This window comes from Amblyraja radiata, chromosome 22 (genome assembly GCF_010909765.2).
Source record: "Amblyraja radiata isolate CabotCenter1 chromosome 22, sAmbRad1.1.pri, whole genome shotgun sequence".
In the NCBI taxonomy this organism is placed as follows: Eukaryota; Metazoa; Chordata; class Chondrichthyes; order Rajiformes; family Rajidae; genus Amblyraja; species Amblyraja radiata.
The window spans coordinates 42,429,945-42,454,517 of NC_045977.1; the positions used below are offsets into that span (position 1 = coordinate 42,429,945).

At 46.4% G+C, this 24,573-nt stretch overlaps 1 protein-coding gene across 4 annotated transcripts in view; it reads left to right on the forward strand.

The window, feature by feature from the left end:
• The window catches only part of abat (4-aminobutyrate aminotransferase), a 95,023-nt gene that overhangs the window by 27,895 nt on the left and 42,555 nt on the right, over positions 1 to 24,573 (forward strand). For all 4 annotated transcript variants that reach the window (XM_033041170.1, XM_033041169.1, XM_033041168.1 and 1 more), the window contains exons 2-4: positions 8,948 to 9,060; positions 17,293 to 17,390; positions 18,131 to 18,160. In XM_033041170.1, coding sequence (XP_032897061.1) covers positions 8,991 to 9,060; positions 17,293 to 17,390; positions 18,131 to 18,160 — 198 coding nt within the window. In that variant the 5' untranslated portion in view covers positions 8,948 to 8,990. The remainder of the gene's footprint in view (positions 1 to 8,947; positions 9,061 to 17,292; positions 17,391 to 18,130; positions 18,161 to 24,573) is intronic.

A 24,573-nucleotide genomic window follows, 5' to 3' on the forward strand; every position in this document is an offset into this window, starting at 1 on the left:
TAAATGGCCGACCCCTACAGTATGTACACGTACAAGGAATTTCACTTGGTGCGTTGCTCGCACATGGTAAAAACACAGTATGCAGCAGATAATAAAAACTATATTAGGGCATCACGATGGCACAGCGGTAGAGTTACTGCCTTACTGCGCTCACAGCGCCAGAGACCCGGGTTCCATCCTGACTACGGGCGCTGTCTGTACGGAGTTTGTACGTTCTCCCCGTGACCTGCGTGGGTTTTCTCCAAGACCTTCGGTTAATTAGCTTGGTATAAATGTAAAATTGTCCCCAGTATGTGTAGGGTAGTATTAGTGTGCAGGGGTCGCTGGTCGGCATGGACTCGGTGGGCCAAAGGCCCTGTGTCCGCACCGTATCTGTAAACCAAAATTATAATATCAAAATGTAAAAATAACGTGCAAGAGGAACAAGGGACAGCTTTGCCATATGTTGCACATGTAGATATCTAAAGTGCCCTTGGAGAGTTGATAGGTGTTTGGCTTACACACCAGAGTGTAGTGGTGTGGTGCAGCTGTGAAGTAGACCTACCACTGGTGGCAAGAAGCTGTTTTTGTGTCTGGGTCGTCCAGAGTCGCCTCTCAGAGGGGAGGACTTCAAAGAGTTTGTGGCCAGGGTGAGAGGGGTCAGAGATGTTCTTGCTGGCTCACTTCCTGGCCCTTGCACCCTACATTTGTCGATGGGGGGATGGGGTGGGGGGGGGGGGGGGGGGGCTATACCCTTTGCAGCTGAGCAGATTATGTGCTGCGGGTGTCATGAGCTGAAGCAGACCATGATGGAGAAGGTGAGCACAGACTCTATGATGGCAGTGTGAAAGCTTTTTTGTCATGTGGTATCCAGTCAACAGAAAGACGCTGGATGACCGTTAGTGACGCCGTCCAGTGTACAGATACAGGGTTGAGGGTATGTGTGGTCAAGGGTGATTGTGTGTAGGGTAGTGTATTATCACCTCAGGGTGTGACTGAGCTCCAGTTGAAGCCTCAGTGCATGTGCGAACAATACATGGTGATGTGGAGGAGACTGGTCCTGTGAGATGATGTACAGAGTGCATGGCTCTGGGCTGCTAATCACCAGGAACCGCGGGTGCACAAATCTTGAGCAGAACACAGAGTGCTGGAGTAACTCAGCGGGTCAGGCAGCATCTGTGGAGAACATGGATAGGTGACTTTGGTGAGTGTGAAGAAGGGTCCCAACCCAAAACATCACCTGTTCCTTTTTCCCAGCAGAACCTCGAGACAATCAAATATTTGATCAGGAAATTGGGCTGACATGCCCGTGTCATTGTTGCTTTATGCTGAGTTCCGCTACAGTTTGTTAGGCCATCCCTTTTATTTGTGATGTCCGTTTTACATGAGTTCCAACTTTAAGTTTATTTACACAGAGGGTGGTGGGTGCCTGGAATGCACAGCCGGTGGTGGTGGTGGAGGTAGACAGGAAGGTGGTGTTTAAGAGGCTTTTGGACAGGCACATGGATATGCAGGGATATGGACAGACAATAGACAATAGGTGCAGGAGTAGGCCATTCGGCCCTTCGAACCAGCGCCACCATTCAATGTGATCTTGGCTGATCATCCACAATCAGTACCCCGTTCCTGCCTTCTCCCCATATCCCCTGACTCCACTATCTTTAAGAGCCCTATCTAGCTCTCTCTTGAAAGTATCCAGAGAACCGGCCTCCACCGCTCTCTGAGGCAGAGAATTCCACATCGTGGAATCACATTCAGGCAGAGGGGATTACTTTAACTTGCCATTGTGTTCAGCACGGACATTGTGGGCCGAAGGGCCTGTTCCCTTGCTGTACTGTTCTATGTTCTCAGTGAAAATGACTGACGTAGGGATCGAGTACGTGTTCTTCACCAGCTTCATTGCAGAACAGCCAGGACTCAGTATTTCTTCCACATTGGCATTTGTGGAAGGGAGAATATTGACCAGATTGTTGAGACCAGGGGTTCTCAACCATTTTCGTCCCGTTTACCCCAGGCTACTTTAATAGCACATCACAATGTTATTTCACTTATTTATGAACAACTAATGATGAACAGATATACCAGAACCAAACACAGGCAGTCAATGAGAACAAATATGTACAAATCCAGAATCAACACATTTACCCCCTGGGTAGGCGAGATTTGCCCTAGGTTGGGAACACTTGGTTTAGATAAACCTCTTGGTGCTTAAGAGGAGACTTTCTTTTCCACTCAATTTTAAAATATTTGATTTCTAAACTTACTGTTCAAAAGCTGAAGTTGGAACCAAGTTAGGGAGCGGGTATTTTTGTAAAATAAGAGAACATCCATTACTTATAGCAAAAGGATTTGAGTATAGGAGCAGGGAGGTTCTACTGCAGTTGTACAGGGTATTGGTGAGACCACACCTGGAGTATTATGTACAGTTTTGGTCTCCAAATCTGAGGAAAGACATTCTTGCCTTAGAGGGAGTACAGAGAAGGTTCACCAGACTGATTCCTGGGATGTCAGGACTTTCATATGAAGAAAGACTGGATAGACTCGGCTTGTACTCGCTAGAATTTAGAAGATTGAGAGGGGATCTTATAGAAACTTACAAAATTCTTAGGGGGTTGGACAGGCTAGATGCAGGAAGATTGTTCCCGATGTTGGGGAAGTCCAGGACAAGGGGTCACAGTTTAAGGATAAAAGGGAAATCCTTTAGGACCGAGATGAGAAAAGCATTTTTCACGCAGAGTGGTGAGTCTCTGGAACTCTCTGCCACAGGAGGTAGTTGAGGCCAGTTCATTGGCTATATTTAAGAGGGAGTTAGATGTGGCCCTTGTGGCAAAAGGGATCAGGGGGTATGGAGAGAAGGCAGGTACAGGATACTGAGTTGGATGATCAGCCATGATCATATTGAATGGCGGTGCAGGCTCAAAGGGCCGAATGGCCTACTCCTGCACCTATTTTCTATGTTTCTATGTTTATACAGTTTTACAGTGTCGTTTATTGTCACGTGTACTGAGGTACAGTGAAAAGCTGTTGTTGCGTGCTAACCAGTCAGCAGAAAGACTGTACATGATTACAATCGATCCGTTTACAGTGTACAGATACACAATAAGGGAATAAGGATCAGTGCAAGGTAAAGCCAGTAAAGTCCGATCAAGGATAGTTGTGAAATGGGAGCTGATCAATACCATGACGAGCTCTGCTTCATCACATCAGGCCGTGGTCAATGCCTTTATAGATATTTTATTGGAAGTCATCCACTGTACAAGAAATGCAAAGTCCAGTTCTCCAGTTGGAGGAAATATTTCTGATAGTTTTCAGTCTCTCTCTCTCTCTCTTCCTGCACGTTAACTGGAGATGCAGCCGTCACCTTGATGTGCAGCCCCTCGTACCGTTTCCACTCCTGTTGTCTGCATTCTGCACTGGTAAATGGTTTCTCAGCAACAGAGAGACTGTGTGCTGGACTTGAATACTAAACAGCCTGCAGTACCGATTACAACATCAGGAGTGGAGGATCCTTTCTTAGTTAGTTCTGTGAGCGTGTGCCCTGACGTAGACATCAGGAAGACTCGAGCAATGAAGGTAAAAATGATCAAGAGCAATGTCAGCCCTGTCCGTGTGTGTGTGGTGTGTGGTGTGTGGGTGTGTGGGTGTGTGGGTGTGTGGGTGTGTGTGTGTTGAAGAGATTTTTGGATCGGCACATGGATGTGCAGAGAAAGTCCGATCAAGGATAGTTGTGAAATGGGAGCTGATCAATTTCATGATGAGCTCTGCTTTATCACATCAGACAGAGGTCAATGCCTTTATAGATGCTCCACCCTCCGCCACCTCCAGTTTAAATTCCTGTGGCAATATTTGTGGAGGACCAGGCAACCAAGAACCAACGGAGGGAGGTGCATTATGTATGAGCAGATAAGAGTTGGTCTTGGCATCATTGGGCACGGACATTGTGGGCCGAAGGGCCTGTTCCTTTCTCTGCTGCACCATTCTATGCTCTATGTATCAGAATAGCCTGATGCACCTGTACCAAGATACGGTGAAAAGCGTTTGTTTGCCTGCTATCCACTCAAATCAAATCATATAACTTTGATTAGTATTATCGTGCTGTACATTGGCACAACAGATAGAGCAGTGATAAATATACCAGAGTGCATTCAGGATTGACCTTGGAATGGAGATTTAAGAGAATGGAACTTGATAAATAAGGGGAAGGCAGGAGAATGGGATTGAGAGGGAAAAAAGATCAGCCATGATTGAATGGTAGAGTAAACTCGATGGGGGGACGAATGGCCTAATTCTGCTGCTATGTCTGATGAGCTTATGGAACTGTTGGATGGATGATAGTAGATCCACTTCCGTGAGGACCTACACTGGTACAATCTTCCTTCCAATCTACGCTTTGTAACATTCAAGTCTGTAAAAATAAAGCAGTGTGGCCAGGGTGGTGGAAGATGCTGGAGGGGACGTGTATGAACCGGGGTGGGGGTGGGGGTGGGGGTGGCACGAGTGGGGTGGGGGTGGGGATGGCACGGGTGGGGGGTGGGGGGTGGGGAAGGAATGAGTGGGGGTGGGGAAGGAACCAGTGTGGGGGGGGTGGGGAAGGAATGAGTGGGGGGTGGGGAAGGAACCAGTGGGGAAGGAATGAGTGGGGGGTGGGGAAAGAACCAGTGGGGGGTGGGGGTGGGGAAGGAATGAGTGGGGGGGGGGGTGGGGAAGGAATGAGTGGTGGGTGGGGAAGGAACCAGTGTGGGGGGGGTGGGGAAGGAACCAGTGGGGGGGGGGGGTGGGGAAGGAATGAGTGGGGGGTGGGGAAGGAACCAGTGGGGAAGGAATGAGTGGGGGGTGGGGAAGGAACCAGTGGGGGGGGGGGGGTGGGGAAGGAACCAGTGGGGGGTGGGGGTGGGGAAGGAATGAGTGGGGGGTGGGGAAGGAACCAGTGGGGGGTGGGGGTGGGGAAGGAATGAGTGGGGGGTGGGGAAGGAACCAGTGGGGGGTGGGGGTGGGGAAGGAATGAGTGGGGGGTGGGGAAGGAACCAGTGGGGGGTGGGGGTGGGGAAGGAACCAGTGGGGGGTGGGGGTGGGGAAGGCTGTACTTGAAACTGGACAATTCAATGTTCATGCCATTGTAGTCTCCGTTTTTATGTGATTTTAGTTTACTTCGGACAACCCACATTGAAGAAGGGTCTCGACCTGTAACGTCACCCATTCCTTCTCTCCAGAGATGCGGCCTGTCCCGCTGAGTTACTCCAGCATTCTGTGTCTATCTTCGGTGTAAACCAGCATTTGCAGTTCCTTCCTCCGCATTAAAGCAGCAGGTTTGGCTTCAGATCCACAAAACTAACTGCAAAGGAATCTCCCCTGATTTTTTAATTATTCCTGACCTCTGCTCTGTAAATGCCTTCACCCTGTCCCTCAGATTATTGATCCAGATAAATGAATACAGTACAATGTCCTTCCCAATAAATATGCTGCTAGCTCTTGGCATTTTGTCATGTTTATTCTGTGCAATTAAAGGTTTATTTACTTGAATGAGTTCCCGTCTGTCACATCTTCTCAAGAATCAGACCTTTTAGTTGTCAAATTACTCTTTGTAATTCTCGACTGACATCAGTGAATCAGCCTTAATTCTCTTCTCTGCACTCCCTCTCCCTCTCTCTCCCTCTCCCTCTCTCGAGTGTAATATGGTGTCTGGGAGACCTGCAGGTTAGTATGATCTCAGGCAGCCTATTTATTTAGTTTATTGCTGTTTCACATAATTTGAAACTAATGAGATACGAGGGGATTGAAGATCCTTAGTGTTCCTTCAATGTCCCCGCCGGCAATTAGTACTGCATTTGCAGCACATATGCTTCAGATTCGTGCTTGCAAAATGGGCACGACTTATTAATGATTGATTTAAGTCCCCAGACATTGGTCAGAATGTGAGGCAGCAACTCTACCCTGGATGGCTGGTCGAGACCCTTCTTCAGACTTAAAAAAGCTAGACTAAACTAAACTAAAAAAGCTAACTACACTGTAGACAGACACAAAAAGCTGGAGTAACTCAGCGAGACTGGCAGCATCTCTGGAGAGTAGGAACGGGTGACGTTTCGGGTCGAGACCCTCTTCAGACTATCTTTGGTTTAAACCAGCATCTGCAGTTCCTTCTTCCACTGTGATTAGTTAATTGTAGAACTGAGCTACGTTCCCATTCAGTACCGAGGCCGAGCTATCTCAGGTGGAATTGGTCGGAGGAGATGTTAACCGTGGAAATGATGTTATGTATTGCACATCAGTATTTTGAGTATGGACTACATATCTATCCTTGGCATACACGCCAGTCTTTGAATCTAATCATTGCATCACTGTTGGTCGGAGTTTGCGGTGGGAATATTGGCTGTTGGGTTTCCATTACAGCCAGGTAAAAGTATACTTGATTATGCCGTGCTTTCATTTACAAAGGCGAGACGTTCCTGAAAAAATGTTGCGTTGAACGGAAATGTCATGAAGTGAAAAAGCTACATTTGTGCACCCATACATGGGGAACGATATACTAATGTAGGAAATGCAATCATATAGTAACATAGAAAATAGGTGCCAGGAGTAGGCCGTTCGATCCTTCGAGCCAGCACCCCCATTCAATGTGATCATGGCTGATCATCCCCAATCAGTACCCCGTTCCTGCCCTCTCCCCATATCCCTTGATTCTGCTATCTTTAAGAGCTCCATCTAACTCGATTAAGCATTAGCTGTTGTTGCTTTAAGCCAATACAGTGAGCTGAGTATCCTGAATAAAGACACTTGGGCAAATCTGTACAAAACTAGGACAACACAAGAGCTGTCTCAGCACCTGCAGATCAGCATAAAGTCGGCAACAGTTTTGAGAGGTGTCAGGGATTATAGGGAAAAGGCAAGAGGCTGGGGTTCGGAGGGAGAGATAGATCAGCCATGATTAAATGGCGGGGTAGACTTGATGGGCCGAATGACCTAATTGTACTCCTACCACATATGACCGTATGATTTTTATGCTATAGAAAGCAACAACGATAATGAGGATATCCGGTCTGGTGAATGTCACTGAATGAATTGCTTTTCATTGGGAGAATGCACAGTAAAAATGATTTTTATGTGCCAGGTAATATGTCATTAATTCTGCTCAGGAGTTGAGATTTTTTCACTGTTTTGTAATTTCCAACAAAGAATCATATTGCGTGAGAGAAGCATGCACTGCCAAGCAACCTTCATATAATCATCCGCTCACACAACCCAGTTGGAAGAGTTGTATTTGTTGGCACGGCTGATAAGAGTGCCTATAACTCGGGCTTGGTTGAGCAAAATACTTTCAAGACTTTCAAGATGGATAGTTATATGGATGGGAAAGGAATGGAGGGTTATGGTCTGAGCGCAGGTATATGGGACTAGGGGAGATTATGTGTTCGGCACGGACTAGAAGGGTCGAGATGGCCTGTTTCCGTGCTGTAATTGTTGTATGGTTATATTATATGGTTAATTGATCTCCAAAAGTGAAGGAAGTGATTATGTAATCAATTGCCAAATAGCCACCCCATAGGTTCAATCAAGCTCATGTGACAGTTTCCTGAACAGCTCCAAATCTGTGGTAAAGGTATGATTTACATGTGTAGAAACTCCTTTGGACTTTGGTACTGGACTGGCAGATTATCCAGATAATGACACATGACTCAATCTTAATTCACTATTTTCGAAGAGGTTACATAATAGTATAACACACTTCCCATTGGCCAACTCGTGTTTAGAAAGGTTGCAGGCACAGGGTCCTAGTAAAATCTTTCTCCTCTTTTTTTATCTCTTCAAGGAATTAGGTTTTCTATTGCACCCGTTGTCTACTGAAAATTTTTGTATCTATTTAATAATAATAATAATAATAATGGATGGGATTTATATAGCGCCTTTCTAATACTCAAGGCGCTTTACATCGCATTATTCATTCACTCCTCAGTCACACTCGGTGGTGGTAAACTACTTCTGTAGCCACAGCTGCCCTGGGGCAGACTGACGGAAGCGTGGCTGCCATTCTGCGCCTACGGCCCCTCCGACCACCACCAATCACTCACACACATTCACACACATTCACACACATTTACTCTCTTTGCAATCGAGTTTATTTATTTGAAATGAGCTGAAGTAGATCTAACAAGACAACGTAACAGTGTGTGTTTCGTTACCACTAATGATGAGCAAAACTATACTTTTTCTGGGTTTTTTCCGTTAACAAACTTTACTTTCAGTGCATAGACAATAGTTGCAGGAATAGGCCATTCGGCCCTTCGAGCCAGCACCGCCATTCATTGTGATCATGGCTGATCATCCCCAATCAGTACCCCGTTCCTGCTTTCTCCCCATATCTCCTGACTCCGCTATCTTTAAGAGCCCACTCTAGCTCTCTCTTGAAAGTATCCAGAGAACCAGCCTCCACAGAGAATTATTGAAATATTTCTTCAATTAAACAATGTCGAAAATTATTATAGACATAAGGAACTGCAGCTGTTGGAATCTTGTGTAGAACACAGAGTGCTGGAGTAACTCAGCGGGTCAGGCAGCATCTGTGGACAACATGGATAGGTGACGTTTCACAGAGTGCTGGAGTAACTCAGCGGGTTAGAAATTATTTGTAGAAATTGTTCTCCAAAATTAAGGAACGTGTTCTATAACCACTTAAAATTATCACACCTTAAATTTAATATGTTAAAATTAATAAGTGGAAATGTCTGTGTGAGTCTGTTTTCAGTTTTATTGTTGCGTCAAGGCTAAAGGTGCCACAAGTTGTGCAATTTTCCACTGAGTATGATTGACTAAATTTTATATCATATGGAAACTCCTAGTGTTTTGTGTTGGGCCACAGAGCTGTGTGGTTCAAAGTGGAAATGAAAGATCGCAGTCAATGAGCAGGAAATATCATGTTTGGAGACCTGACTACACGAGGACTCGGAGTTTAATGCCATGTTTGTTTTCGGTGCAGGGTTGTCAGCGTGGGATTCTAAGTAAACCGTCAGCAACCTACGATGGCCTCCACTCTTCTCTCCCGGCAACTCACTCACACTCTGCAACAGAACCTCAAGTTTTCTCTCACCCGTGAGTATTCATTCATGTGAAACGTACAAAATGTTATCCTCATGTCTATTGTCTATGATCCTTTCCATTTCAGATGTTTATTTCATTATTGTGGACATCGAATGTAGAACAGTACAGCGCAGGAACGGGCCCTTCGGCCCCATTCTCTGTGTTGGACCCCAAGGATATCTCTTATGGTCCTGCATAGAATACATAACCCTCCATTCCCTGCGTATCTGTGCGCCTGTACAAATATGTCTCTTAAACACCACTGTCGTATCTGCCTCCACCACCACCCCCGGCAGCACATTCCAGGCACCCACCACCCTCTGTGTCCCACACATCTCCCTGACATTGCCCCCCCCCCCCTCACACCGAACCTTAAAGCTGTGCTCTCTAGTAGCTGATTTTTCCATCCTGGGACAAAGGTTCTCACTGTCTACCCCAGCTATGCCTCTCATCATTAAATACACTTCAACTAGGTCTCGCCTTAACCTCCAGCATGGGTGGCAATGGATCTCTCAGCTATTCATGCTCTTAGACTATTATGCTTCATTACCCAACTTAGAAACAATACGAAAAGCCAGTGGAAGAAATGAGGGCATCAGTTGTGTACGAGGAACATGGTTGGTGCCTCCTGTAGGTCTCTCAGCACCAGACGTAGATGGAGGACTCTCACCATACTCCATTCCCCCATCACATGTTTACAAGAATGATCCCAGGAATGTGTGGGTTAACCTATGATGAGCGTTTGTCGGCACTGGGCCTGTACTCGCTGGAGTTTAGAAGGTTGAGGGGGGACCTCATTGAAACGTACAGAATAGTGAAAGGCATGGATGGAGTGGATGTGGAGAGGATGTTTCCACTGGTGGGAGAGTCTAGGACCAGAGGTCACTGCCTCAGAATTAAAGGACGTTCTTTTAGGAAGGAGATGAGGAGGAATTTCTTTAGCCAGAGGGTGGTGAATCTGTGGAATTCTTTGCCACAGACGGCTGTGGAGGCCAAATCAGTGGATATTTTTAAGGCATAGAGAGAGATTCCTGATTAGTACGGGTGTCAGAGGTTATAGGAAGAAGGCAGGAGAATAGGGTTAGGAGAGAGAGATAGATCAGCCGTGATTGGATGGAGTAGACTTGATGGGCCGAATGGCGTAATTCTGCTCCTATCACTTATGACCTTATGGCCTTTACACAGTGTTCTATTCACTCATCACGATCGTACAATGGCAATTACTACCCAGTTTTAAGATGATGACTTGTTTTGAATCTTGAGTAAAAGCCAAAGGCTATTCATTATTAGTCCTGACATTTATTGTGCCTGTGATGTATAAGATGTTTGGACTGACGTAGCTGCCAGGGTAGGCACAAAATGCTGGAGTAACTCGGCAGGACAGGCAGAGAAGGAGTGGGTGACGTTTGGGGTGACATAGATCCCAAGTGGTTCCCAAGAGAGATTGGAGACTTTATCAAAATAATCAGCCAAATCTAAAAAAAAAAGGAAAATCCAAGTCTTTCCAGCAGACACCCCCACCCCCACCTTCATGAAAATAATGATTATGAAAAATCATGTGAAATCATGATTGTGAAAAATCATGTGAAATCATGATTGTGAAAAATCATGTGAAATCATGATTGTGAAAAATCATGTGAATTCATGATTATGAAAAATCATGATTACGATCATGAAAATCATGATTATCAAAATAATCAGCCAAATCCAAAAAAGGGAAGACAATCCATGTTGTTGCAACAGACAGCAGCCCAGCCCACCCTCATGGGGACAACTTGCTCAAGCTGGGAATATTTATTAATACTTGCTGGAGTAAACATCTTTCAAGCTGAAGAACAATGAGACTCAGAAGAGAGTCGGAGAGAATCCAACTCATGGCAGAAAATGGATCCCCCCATGAATGGTCTCATGTAACCAGGTATTTCCTAACCTTTCATGCACCTTTAGTCTGGTTCAGGCTAGCCTCTGAAAGCTGTTCTAGACTTTGTCCAGTTTGTACTCTTGGATCGAGTGCGCGCAGTACGGCAGAACCACTTTGACTCAGCTGTAGTGGCATCAACAGCAGATCCAAGATCGTCTTGGCATCAATGGTTCTCCAGTAACAAGCCAGCAAGCACTCGGACCTGACAGCATCAGTAATCACTGCCTGCCTCTCACAAGCCTCTGTGAGGAACCCTCTACAAATCATCAGATGAAGTTGCATGCATCTAACAACAACAGCACTGAATGTAACAGCGTTCCAAACGGCAGCCTCTTGTACTCACACACACACTCGCGCACGCACACGCACACGCACACGCACACACACACACACACAATATTTATTTTCTTTCAATTGCTGCTTTTCCCTGGAACTGTTTCAAAGGCATTTTTCTTGATGAAATATATCAAAGAAATTGACCCAATTTTATCCAAATGAGTCGATGCCTGTTATGCCTCCTGCCTTCCTTCATATTTATATATATATATGTAAATGCGTTTACCTGCTGTTTTGATAGAGGAGCCTGACATCTAAAAGTTGGAAGTGAGTGCCAGCATTTATATCAAGAGGGCTTGAATACAAACACAGGGATGTAATGCTGATGCTCTATGAGGTGCTGGTCAGGCCGCATTTGGAATATTATGAGCAATTTCAGGCCCCACATCTGAGGAAGGATGTGCCGGCTCTGGAGAGGGTCCAGAGGAGGTTTACAAGAATGATCCCAGGAATGAGTGGGTTAACCTATGATCAGCGTTTGTCGGCACTGGGCCTGTACTCGCTGGAGTTTAGAAGAATGAGGGAAGACTCATTGAAAAGTACTGAACAGTGAAAGGCTTGGATAGAGTGTGGATGTGGAGAGGATGTTTCCACTAGGCATAAGCTTAGGGGCGACCGTGCCTTTGCGGTTGCAGCCCCTAGACTGTGGAACAGCATCCCCCTTCCCATCAGAACTGCCCCCTCCATCGACTCCTTTAAGTCAAGACTAAAGACTTATCTACACTCCCAAGCCTTTCCTGACGTCCACTGAGCGAGGGCTATATGTATATATGTATGTAGTTTGTTTGTTTATACTATTCTTATAACAAATGTAAAGTACTTTGGCCAACAAGAGTTGTTTTTTAAATGTGCTATATAAATAAATGTGACTTGACTTGACTTGCCTAGTGGGAGAGTCTAGGACTAGAGGTCTTAGCCTCCGAATTAAAGGACATTCTTTTAGGAAGGAGATGAGGGGATATTTCTTTTATCAGAGGGTGGTGAATCTGTGTAATTCTTTGCCACAGACGGCTGTGGAGGCCAAGTCAGTGGATATTTTTAAAGCAGAGATAGATAGATTCTTGATTGGTACGGGTGTCAGAGGTTATGAGGAGAAGGCAGGAGAATGGGGTTAGGAGGGCGAGATAGATCAGCCGTGATTGAATGGTGGAGTAGACATGATGGGCCGAATGGCCTAATTCTACCCCTATCCGTTATGACCTTATGATCATGAGTGTTGTCAGGCAGGCCTTCCAACGTGCACCCCACTTGATTTTTCCTTCCTTTGAAACCATTGGCAAAGGAGATGGACAGTTAGTGATGGATATACGGTGTCCATCCCCACACGGCTTCAATAACCTGGGTGTAAGTCGTGGTGGAATCCCAGTTTTTATTTATTCACTCTTTGGAATGTGACCATCGCTGCCAAAGGCACATTTATATAAAATACAGTGACAATAAAATATCATTCATTCATTTATCATCTATCACTGATTTATTGTCCCGGCCTGAAACGTCACCTATCCATGTTCTCCACAGATGCTGCCTGACCCGCTGAGTTACTCCAGCACTCTGTGAAGCATCACCTATCCATGTTCTCCACAGATGCTGCCTGACCCGCTGAGTTACTCCAGCACTCTGTGCCTGTTTTTGTAAACCAGAATCTGCAGTTCCTTGTGTGTACATTGGTTGTCCATCACTGACTGTCCATGACAAGGTGATGGTGAGCCCCAGTGAAGGAGCAGGAAGGAGCAAGTGGGGAATAACCTTGTGATTTAAACAACACCACAGTAATCCTGGAGAGTATTGAGCAAATCCAGCATTATCAATAATGATGAATTCCCCCTCCCTGCTTTGATCTGGAACACCAAAGCCAGTTACTGCCCTGCTTTGTGTCTGGGCAGGATGAACTAACCCAGCATGTACCAGAGATCAGAGCTTTGGCCATCTTTAACTATCTATGTCGGAACACATTGGTCTACACATTCAAGTGAGACTAAGCTTCACTTTTAGACCGTTAGATCATAAAACAGGAGCAGAATTAGGCCTTTCAGCCCATCGGGTCTGCGCTACTATTTGATCATGGCCGATCGGTTTTGCCCTCTCAACTCCATTCTCCATAACCTTTGACACCATTACTAATCAATAACCAATCAATCTCTGCTTTAAAAAAAATACCCACTGACTTGGCCTCCACAGCCACAGCAATGAATTCCACAGATTCACCGTCCTCTCTGGCTAAAGAAATTCCTCGTCTTTCTTAATAGATACAGCAATATGATTGGATCTAATTCTTCATACCAGTGGATTTTCAAAGCAAATTTTACATAAATCAGGATATGGACACAATTGCAACGGGTTACATGTATTCAGTGTTCTGTAGAGCTTTAAACTTGCCTTGTGTGCTTGAGGGAAATAAAGTTGTTCCTCTTCAGGGATTATTTATCCCCCTTAACTCCGACCATCATTAAAGCCTCAGCAGCATCTCTGACTTGCTAAATATAAAAAGGCCTGACATTTCCGGCACTGTTTACTACTTATCTCCTGGACAGTATTGCACACAGTACTTGACTTGCATTTTAAACCAAACACACACACACACACACACACAGAAAAGCGGAGGAAAAGGAACTATCTCACTGTGTTTTAATTAAACATATTCTGAAGAAGGGTCTAAACCCAAACTGTCACCCATTCTTTCCCTCCAGAGATGCTACCTGTCCCGCTGAGTTACTCCAGCATGTTGTGTCTGTCTTCGGTTTAAACCAGCATCTGCAGTTCTTTCCTGCACATATTATGCTGCGTTTTAAAAAAAATCCAAAAATCTATTCAATTATTAAAGATAATATTTACACTACAATAAAACAAACCAGAACCCACCACTATAATACACAACAAACAAATATACTGAATAAACTACTCTGCAACGATGTTACACTCCGTGTTCAGGATACATCCCACCCCCCACGGTGCCCAGCTGTCCCGGAAACCCCCCAGGGTGCCCGTGGACAGTGTGTAGTCCCTCTCTAATCCCACCCAGGCGCGGACGTAGCCCCGGTAAAGGGGCAGGCAGCCGGCTCGGGCAGAGCCCTCCACCGCTTGGCGCCGTGACTCACGGATGGCCAGCTTGGCCAGGCCCAGGAGCAACCCGACCAGGACATCTTCAGCCCTACCCGCTCCCCTACGCACAGGGTGTCCAAAGATGAGGATGGTGGGTGAGAAGTTCAGCCAGAAGGCAAGGAGCAGCCCCTTTAGATAATGGAACAGGGGCAACATATTATGCTGTTGGCTGGTTGGTGGTGTTTTTTCCTTGAGTTGAACGTTACACTTAGCAGATGAGGCTTTCTAGGACGGCAGCCAAGTAATGTCTAGGGGAAACTGTCTTCTGCGAAACCTGATTTGCTCTGGCAGGCGTCACTTCACAGAAATAGCTGTTGTGTGCAGTGGTGTAACTGTGTCCTCATGCCTCCATTGGGAACTCTTTACCTGCTTTCTGTGTCACTGACGAGAGGAAGGATCTCTGGATAGATTTCTGTCTGTGCTATCATTAAACCTGCTCCGATGTGTATTCCAAGAAGAAAACCTATACAACAGATTTATGTTACAGCAAATACTTAGAAGTACATTTGCATGAAAACATATAAAACCCTTAACTTTGTGTATATAATCTGGATCATTACATTACTGGAGAAATGCAGTATCCTTGCTTGTGAGGTTATCATCCTTAGATATGTAAAAAGGAAAAGATTAGTGAAGACAAATGTAGGTCCCTTACAGTCAGGGACAGGTGAATTTATAATGGGAAACAAGGAAATGGTAGAACAGTTAAACAAGTACTTTGGTTCTGTCTTCACTAAAGAAGACACAAACAATCTCCCGGAAATACTAGGGGACCGAGGATCTAGTGGGAGGGAGGAACTGAAGGGAACCCACATTAGTCAGGAAATGGTATTAGGTAAACTGTTGGGACTGATGGCAGATAAATCCCCAGGGCCTGATGGTCTGCAGTCCAGAGTACTCAAGGAGGTGGCCCTAGAAATCATGGATGCATTGGTGATCACTTTCCAATGTTCTTTCGACTCTGGATCAGTTCCCGTGGACTGGAGGGTAGCCAATGTAACCGCTTTTTAAGAAAGGAGGGAGAGGGAAAACAGGGAATTATCGACCAGTTAGCCTGATAGTGGTAGTGGGGAAGATGCTGGAGTCGATTGTTAAAGATGTTATAGCAGCGCATTTGGAAAGCAGTGACGGGATTAGTCAAAGTCAGCATAGATTTATGAAGGGGAAATCATGCTTGACTAATCTTCTGGAATTTTTTGAGGATGAAACAAGTAGAATGCACAAGGAAGACTGCAGGATCCTCCTCGATTAGCATCCTGCCAATATCATTGACCAGAAACTTTGCTGACACCAGATACTTAATCACTGTGGTTGCAAGAGCAAATCAAAGGCTGTGTCTTCTGCAGTGATGGGATCCTGCTTTAGAAAGCTTCTGCACCAACTACATAGTCACAGAGTGATACAGTGCGGAAACAGGCCCTTCACAGAGTCACAGAGTGATACAGTGTGGAAACAGGCCCTTCACAGAGTCACAGAGTGATACAGTGTGGAAACAGGCCCTTCACAGAGTCACAGAGTGATACAGTGTGGAAACAGGCCCTTCACAGAGTCACAGAGTGATACAGTGTGGAAACAGGCCCTTCGGCCCATCTTGCCCACACCGGCCAACATGTCCCAGCTACACTAGTCCCACCTACCCGTGTTTGGCCCATATCCCTCCACATCTGTCCTATCCATGAACCTGTCCAACTGTTTCTTAAACGTTGGGATAGTCCCAGCCTCAACTACCTCCTCTTGCAGCTCGTTCCAAACACCCACCACCCTCTGTGTGAAAATGTCACCCCGCAGATTCCTATTAAACCTTTTCCCCTTCACCTTAAACCTATGTCCTCTGGTCCACCATTCCCCTACTCTGGGCAAAAAACTCTGTGCATCTATCCGATCTATTCTTCTCATGATTTTGGCACCTCTATAAGATCACCCCTCATCCTCCTGCGAGTCTCAGCCTACTCAACGTCTCCCTGTAGCTCACACCCTCATCCTGGCTACAAGTCTAAAGCTGGATGAACCTTTCTCCACCTCCTTGTCTCAGAGTAGCTCCAGTCTTGCTCATGACGCAGGACGTCAGTCAGCCCTTGGATGTTCTGGTTAATGGGCAATCCATCCAACCTGGGCTAGGCTCAGCTAATGGTACAAGGGGGAGCTGTTAATGAAGTGCACTTCATGCATGCGGGAACCGCAGAGACTCTCATCCATTAACAACACTTGGCCCAAATGTTCTCGTTAACAGTTGTGTGATTTGAACTCAGTCCAGATTCGTACATTGCATGAATCCTCTGCTGCGATCTCTTCCCAACATCTTCCTGAAGCCTCTGACATCGTTGAGATCGTGTGGGGAGGACGGGGGTGGAGATAGTTAGGAGAGAACGAGATCCCGCAGGCAAAACTACTTTGATAGATTAACATAGAAACATAGAAAAATAGGTGCAGGAGTAGGCCATTCAGCCCTTCGAGCCAGCACCGCCATTCAATATGATCATGGCTGATCATCTAAAATCATTACCCCGTTCCTGCTTTCTCCCCATATCCCTTGATTCTGTTAGACCTAAGAGCTAAAATTAATCACCAGCTAAACTCAGTGGTGGAGGAACTCAGCGGGTCAGGCAGCATCTGTGGAGGGGATGGCCAGACAACCTTGTGGGTCAGCTTTCAAATTGTCAGTTCAATGATTTAAACCCACAAATGTTAACCAGTAATATTAATATTTTGATTAGGCCATATGTATAGCTGGTAGTTTAACAATCCTAACCGCGTGTGCTGGGTTGTGGAGTATTGTGTGTCGTGATACATCAACACATGCTGTTCAGTGCGAGTGTTTTATAATCTCACTGCACATCTTTCCCGGAAACGAATGGAGTGATCATTCTTTGTGTTTTGATTTTGTGAAGGATCTCGATACATTAGCCAGCCGGCCAACAAGGGCGATGTGGATGTGGAGTTTGATGGGCCGTTAATGAAAACAGAAGTCCCCGGTCCACGATCTCGGGTACGTCGGTGCGACAGTATTCTGAAACCACAGCAATTGTGGAGAGGATGTTTCCACGAGTGGGAGAGTCTAAGACCAGAGGGCACAGCCTCAGAATTAAAGGATGTTCCTTTAGGAAGGAGATGGGGTGGAATTTCTTTAGTCAGAGGGTGGTAAATCCGTGGGATTCATTTCCACAGAAGACTGGATATTTGTAAGGCAGAGATAGGTGGATTCATGAGTAGTACGGATGTCAGGGGTTATGGGGAGAAGGCAGGAGAATGGGATCAGGAGGGAGGGATAGATCAGTCATGATTGAATGGCGTAGTAGACTTGATGGGCCGAATGGCCTAATTCTGCTCCAATCACACTAAATTGAGGCAACGAGGAAGTTGAGGCAGATACTATAACAACATTTAAAAGACATTTGGACGGGTACATGGATAGGAAATGTTTAGATGCTCACGGCAGATACGGACTACACTCTTAAAGGTGGCTCTTAAATCTCTCGCTGTTTCTGCTCGGCACGGATATTGAGTAAGCTTTGCCAGAGAGTACACAAGTACAGACTCTGGCTGAGAAGAACTTCAGGCCAGTACTCTGCACAAAGCACAGCACAATGGTGTTCACTGTCCAGACTTGGATGTAACGCTGATCTCATTGTGCGTTTAAGGGAAGTAGGTTGTGCGTGCCGCGACAAAGGGCAAGACACTGCTTTCTGGACATTTATTAAGTTGTTATTGCTGTGTGATTATTTTCAGGAGTTAATGAAGAAGCTGAACGAGTTTCAGGTAAGCTGCAACATGTTGTGGAACATTAACTGTTGTTGCTTTGCATGTGAGGACTCTGGGCAACTTCCTTGCACTCCTTGGCTATTTACCATTTGACGGCACGTACTGCCTTGCGTGTAAATGTCGTCAGGGTCAAGCTCCTGCATCCACACAGTTTAGAGTCTGAATAAGGGTTTCGGCCCGAAACCTTGCCTATTTCCTTCGCTCCATAGATGCTGCCACACCCGCTGAGTTTCTCCAGCACTACTTTCTCCAGCATCTGCAGTTCCTTCTTGAATATTCCACACAGTTTATATGTATATGTGTTCGTGCGTATTTCCTCGGTAATTAAATATTGTCCATTACTTGGAATTTCAAGTATTAGCTGAAGGCTTCAGATGTAGTGAAGGCAGAGAGAGTTTTGCTGTGCTCTTACTTGCTATCATTTAATCGAGGGACTGCAGTTTGTGGTACAGAAGGTAGGTTGGGGCAGCAATGGTCAATTCTGACCCTACTGAATGTGAGGGCAGGCTCGAGGGTCTGGTCACCCACTCCTGCTATTAGTTTGGTTTCGAGATACAGCGAGCGGATACAGGCCCTTTGGCCCCACCGATAGACAATAGGTGCAGGAGTAGGCCATTCGGCCCTTCGAGCCAGCACCACCATTCAATGTGATCATGGCTGATCATCCCCAATCAGTACCCCGTTCCTGCCTTCTCCCCATATTCCCTGACTCCGCTATCTTTAAGAGCCCCTATCTAGCTCTCTCTTGAAAGTATCCAGGGAACCGGCCTCCACCGCCCTCTGAGGCAGAGAATTCCACAGACTCACAACTCATCTCCATTCTAAATGTCTTGCCCCTTATTCTTAACTGGCCTACAATCACTAGGGACAATGACAAGTTTTACCAAAGCCAATTAACTTACAAACCTGCACATCTTTGGAGTGTGGGAGGAAACCCTGTGGTCACGGGAAGAACGTACAAAGTCCGTACAGACAGCAGCCGTAGTCAGGATTGAACCCGGGACTCTGGCGCTGTGAGGCAGCAACTCTACCGCTGCGCCACCGTGCCACCCACCCTATCGTCCAGTGCCCTTGCTGTTTCTTTGCTCGTGCGGGGACAATAACGGGATTAGAGGACACATTGCCGTGTTAGTATTCACCACATTGCCGTGTTATATAATGGAATGCTCTTTTAGCACTTTCCCAGAATTGCTGGATGCATTATGGGGTGGCATAGCGGTGGCATAGCGGTAGAGTTGCCACCTTACAGTGCTTTCAGCGCCGGAGACCCGGGTTCAATCCCGACCACGGGTGCTGTCTATATCTTCTCCCCGTGACCTGCGTGGGTTTTCTCTGAGATCTTCGGTTTCCTCCCACACTCAAGGTACAGGTTTGTAGGTTAATTGACTCGGTATCAATGTAAAATTGGCCCTAGAGTGTGTAGGATATTGTTAATGTGCGGGGATCGCTGGTCGCCGCGGACACGGTGGGCTGAAGGGCCTGTTTCTGCGCTGTATCTCTCTAAACTAAACTAAAGTCAATATTAAATGGTTGATTGGTGATTAGCTACCAAGCAGGTTTTCTCTCAGGTCCAACCTTTGTTCCTTCTTGTTTTACCAAGAACGCGGGTAGATAAATGTCCAGCTTAGGAACGGGTTGGCAGGCAGCCCTGTGACAAAGTGTTCATGTAACATGAATGGTTTCAAAGATCATCGATAGCATCAGAAAAACTAGTCACTTGTTGCACAACCCTTATTATTATGTGAGGTGAGTGCTGAGTTAGATCACCTTGAAGCAGACACAAAATCAGGTCAGTTTTTGTTTTGTCAATCCAATTATACCGCTCACAATGAACCTGGAGGTCCCTCGCGTTGCAATGATATACAAAGACTTTAGAAATAGAGTGTGGAATCAGGCCCTCGGGTCCACCAAGTCTGCGCCGGCCAGCAATCACCTCTACACCAGCACTATCCTACACACTAGGAACCATTTATAATGTATAGAAGCCAATTAACCTAAACCTTGTGCGTTTATGGAGTGTGGCAGGAAACCAGAGCACCCGGAGTAAACACAGGCGGTCACAAGCAGGACATGCAAACACCGTACAGACAGCACCCGTAGTCAGGATCGAACCTGGGTGTAAGGCAGCAACTCTACCGCTGCACCACCGTGCCACCTCTAACATATTTGAGTTGATAACTGGATGGGGAAAGAGTTTGAGGTCATTCTGGCTCATTCCCACCGCACACCCGGCAACAAAGCCTCGAGTTAGTCCAGGGCCAGATTGGCAGCGTCCAGTCTTGTCCCAAAGCTTTCCATGTAACCTGGTGTGGACGTGGCCTCCAGACATAACAAACCAAGCCCCCTACACCGGGGAGGGGGGGGGGGTGACCAAGTTGGCAGATTGCCACTGACTTTGAAATACACCAAAGGTATTAGTTTATAATTGTCACGTGTACCAAGATACAGTGAGAATCTTTGTTGCGTCAACTCGTACTGTACATGAGTACCGTCACGCTATGCACAAGTACAACAGGTAGAGCAAACTACTGAAGTGTAGAATAGTAAGATTAAACGAGAACTTACCAGTTCGAAGTTTGATCGTTATTTTATGAGGAGTAACGTTGAGGGATTACGTGAAGAAGCCCGCCACGACGCATGCGTGTCATTCTTCAAAGCAGCGGTGTGAAATCACAGATAACTGTAATGACTAAACATAGTAAGATTAGAGAAAAAATACCAGTTGAGTATATGACCAAGGGTGGGAGCGGAGGGAACGTATTCCCTCAACGTACTCCTCATAAAATAACGATCAAACTTCGAACTGGTAAGTTCTCGTTTAATCTTACTATTTTACTTCGGAGTCACGTGAGTGACTACGTGAGGATTTCAAAGCTCTGTGATTTCATGCCGTGGAAACGAGTCCATGCATCACATCTGCCTTAATGACTGTAGGAGGAATTGTGTCAACATATTTTAGACATGAATCCGACATGTCTATTTCCATATACAATTATTTACTACAGGAACATTCAGGGATATACAGTTACCCGGTGTCAGGTGTCCTCCAGGTTTTGGCCAGTCTGGTCTGGCTGTATGAAGTTGGACACCATGTCCAGTAGATTTTCACTTTCCTGCACCCCCTGCACACTTGATTTCTGTTCTGCAAACCCCTCTTCAGGATCAGCCCAGAACTGACCCCTAGTGCTCCCCTCTGACGAGGGAGAAGCACTGTGCAGCCCTACAAGAGGTGCTGCTGTGGGTTTTACATAGAGCCCACAGTGACTCGACTCCATCTCCCGGAGCCTGTCACGTTGGAGCAAATGCTCCACACACCGCTCCATCCGGCTCCAGCGCTCACGGTCTGGTTTTTTGTTTTGCCTTACCGCCTGGCCGCGGAGTGGATCTGGCCGGTGCGGAGGCGACATTGGGCACAGCTGATCCCATTATAGGTGATTCAAGTGCCGCTGGCCGCTGCTGGTCCACCAGCTTTGTCGCAGCCCTCGTTGGTTTCTTCGACTTTTCCATGCTCCCCACCTGTAATCAGCATGGGAAAACACAAAAAGACCGCAGTACTCTTACCTGCAGGTCCTGGTTTAAATTGTCGCTACGGGGGAACGTCGTTCCACCCCGTCTCCTGCCCGTTTCGACTTGTCAAAGTCGACGGCCCCATTCTGAATAGTCTCCCGCCTGGCCGTGGTGTTCTGGCCGGCGCAGGACCAAAAGTCGGCACAGCTGATCCCACTTACGGGGCTTGTGCCTTCAGCTGCTGCTGGCTCCCGCAACTTCGCGGTCCTCCCCAGCCAGCTTCACTCGCAGCACTTGTGGACACTATTTTGTCCAGCTTCCCCCCCCCTGTGTAAAAACAGCACGGGGACAAACACTACCGCAGAGTAAATCACTTACCTGCAGGTCGCGGTTTCAAACTTACAGCTGCGGGGGAACGTTCCACCCCGCCTGTCGTTTCACAAGCGTGAAAGCGATATGGCACGCATGCGTCCTGGCGGGGTTCTTCACGTAGTCACTCACGCGACTCCGAAGTAAAATATCGCGTTACAGCATCACAGGTGAAGAGGAAAGGTCAGCACCATTAGATCACGACTACATCCCAGCTTATGAGAAGACCGACACAAGATGCTGGAGTAACTCAGCGGGACAGGCAGCATCTCTTGATAGAAGGAATGGGTGACGTTTCGGGTTGAGACCCTTCATCAGAAACGTCATCCATTCCTTCTCTCCAGAGATGCTGCCTGTCCCACTGATTTACTCCAGCATTTTGCGTCTATATTCGGTGTAAACCATAATCTGCAGTTCCTTCCGACTGAGAGAATTCCAGCCTGCGTCTTGTCTTTTTTTAGTTTAGCTCAGTTCAGAGATACAGCGCGGAAACAGGCCCTTCAGCCCACTGGGTCCGCGTCGACCGGCGATCCCCGCACACTAACACTATCCTACACACACTAGGGACAATTTTTACATTTACCAAGCCAATTAACCTACATACCTGTACGTCTTTGGAGTGTGGGAGGAAACCGAAGATCTCGGAGAAATCCCACGCAGGTCACGGGGAGAACGTACAAACTCCGTACAGACAGCACCCATAGTCGGGATCGAACCCGGGTCTCCGGCGCTACATTCGTTGCATGGCAGCAACTCTACCGCTGTGCCACCTCTTGTGTAGCAAAATAACATATTTTTTAAATTGAGCTTTTTATTTGCCTCCCTTATAAAGTGGAGTTGGTAAACACATGAATCAGTTGGTGGCCCCTGCATCAGGCAACCTGTGCTCGCCTTGGAGCCCATGATCAACCAACCTCCGCCTTCTTGTCTCCGTTCTCCGGTAGGCAGTGGACAGGTTCTTGAGAGAGGTATTTAAACTGGACGTAAGCTGTAGGGGTGACACTGGAATCTCCTGCTGGATGAGAGGTCCACCTCCAGTCTTGCACCTTGTTCAGCAAATTGCTTCTCACCCCCAGAGATCCACTGCTGAAGATATCTCAGTGACACAGAAATGGGCGCAAGTGCTCAAAACATGGTATGCCTGTACAGCACGGAAACAGACCCTTCGGCCCATCTTGTCCATGCCGACCAAGTTGGCGCACTGGGCTTGTCCCATTTGCCTGCATTTGGCCCATCGACATCTAAACCCTTCCCATCCGTATAATCTGTGGAAATGGCTTTTCAAAGTCTGCTTCTATAGCCTCTTCTGGCAGCTCATTCCAGATACGGACTCTACCCTCTTGAATGGAAACATTGTCGCTGAGGTCCCTCTTAAATCTCCCCCCTCTCACTTTAAGCCTGTGCCCTCTAGTTTTAGAACCCTCTACCCATGGTACAAGACTGTGAGTGTTCACTTTATCCATGCCGAGTTACATATATTCCCTCTCCCTTTCACACTGCCTTCATTTTCCATATCCAACGGTCCATTTTCCATATGATTGTGGATTATATGAATCTAGAGTCATGCCGAGTTAGATGATACGATTCTGGGAAGAAAAGGAGCAAAAAGAACCAGTCTATTGCACAGATGTTGGTGCAGCGTTGGTTCACCAGGCTGGGACTGACGTATGATGAAAGAATGGGTAGAACTGGGCTTGTAGTCACTGGAATTTAGAAGGATGAGAGGAAATCTTTAGAAACATATACAATTCTTAAAGGATTGGACATGTTAGATGCAGGAAGAATGGGGATTGTGCAGGAGATATGGGGAGAAGGCAGGAACGGGGTATTGATTGGGATGATCAGCCATGATCACATTGAATGGCGGTGCTGGCTCGAAGGGCCAAATGGCCTACTCCTGCACCTATTGTCTATAATATCAAGATGTTGGGCGAGTCCAGAACCAGGGTCACAGTTTAAGAATAAGGGGTAGACCATTTAGGACTGAGATGAGGAAATATTTGCACCCAGAGAGTTGTGAATCTGTGGAATTCTCTGCCACAGACGGCAGTGGAGGCCAATTCACTGGATGTTTTCAAGAGAGAGTTAGATTTAGCTCTTAGGGCTAAGGGAATGAAGGGATATGGGGGGAAAGCCAGAACGGGGTACTGATATTGGATGATCATCCATGATCATATTGAAGGGCCAAATGGCCTACTCCTGCACTTATTTTCTATGTTTCTAAATCGGTTCCACACAAAACATGAATCAATCTTCCAGACGTTTTTTTATTACTTTTGGAGTTGCAACATTCTTTGGCATTTTATTTGAACTGCTGTGAAACAGGCAAGTGGCCAGCTTTATATCAGCTGAAGGCAGCAAGAAAGAATATAGAAAAAAGTGAGCATTTTAACAGAACAGATGGCAGCAGAGTGTTTGGGGATAAACAGCAGTTTGAGAACCACTCACTCATGTGTTGCAATTCTGCAGTTTCAGAATCAGCTTCCACCAGCAGTGGAGTGAAGATGTGTCTTGTGTTTCAATTAGTTACTTGT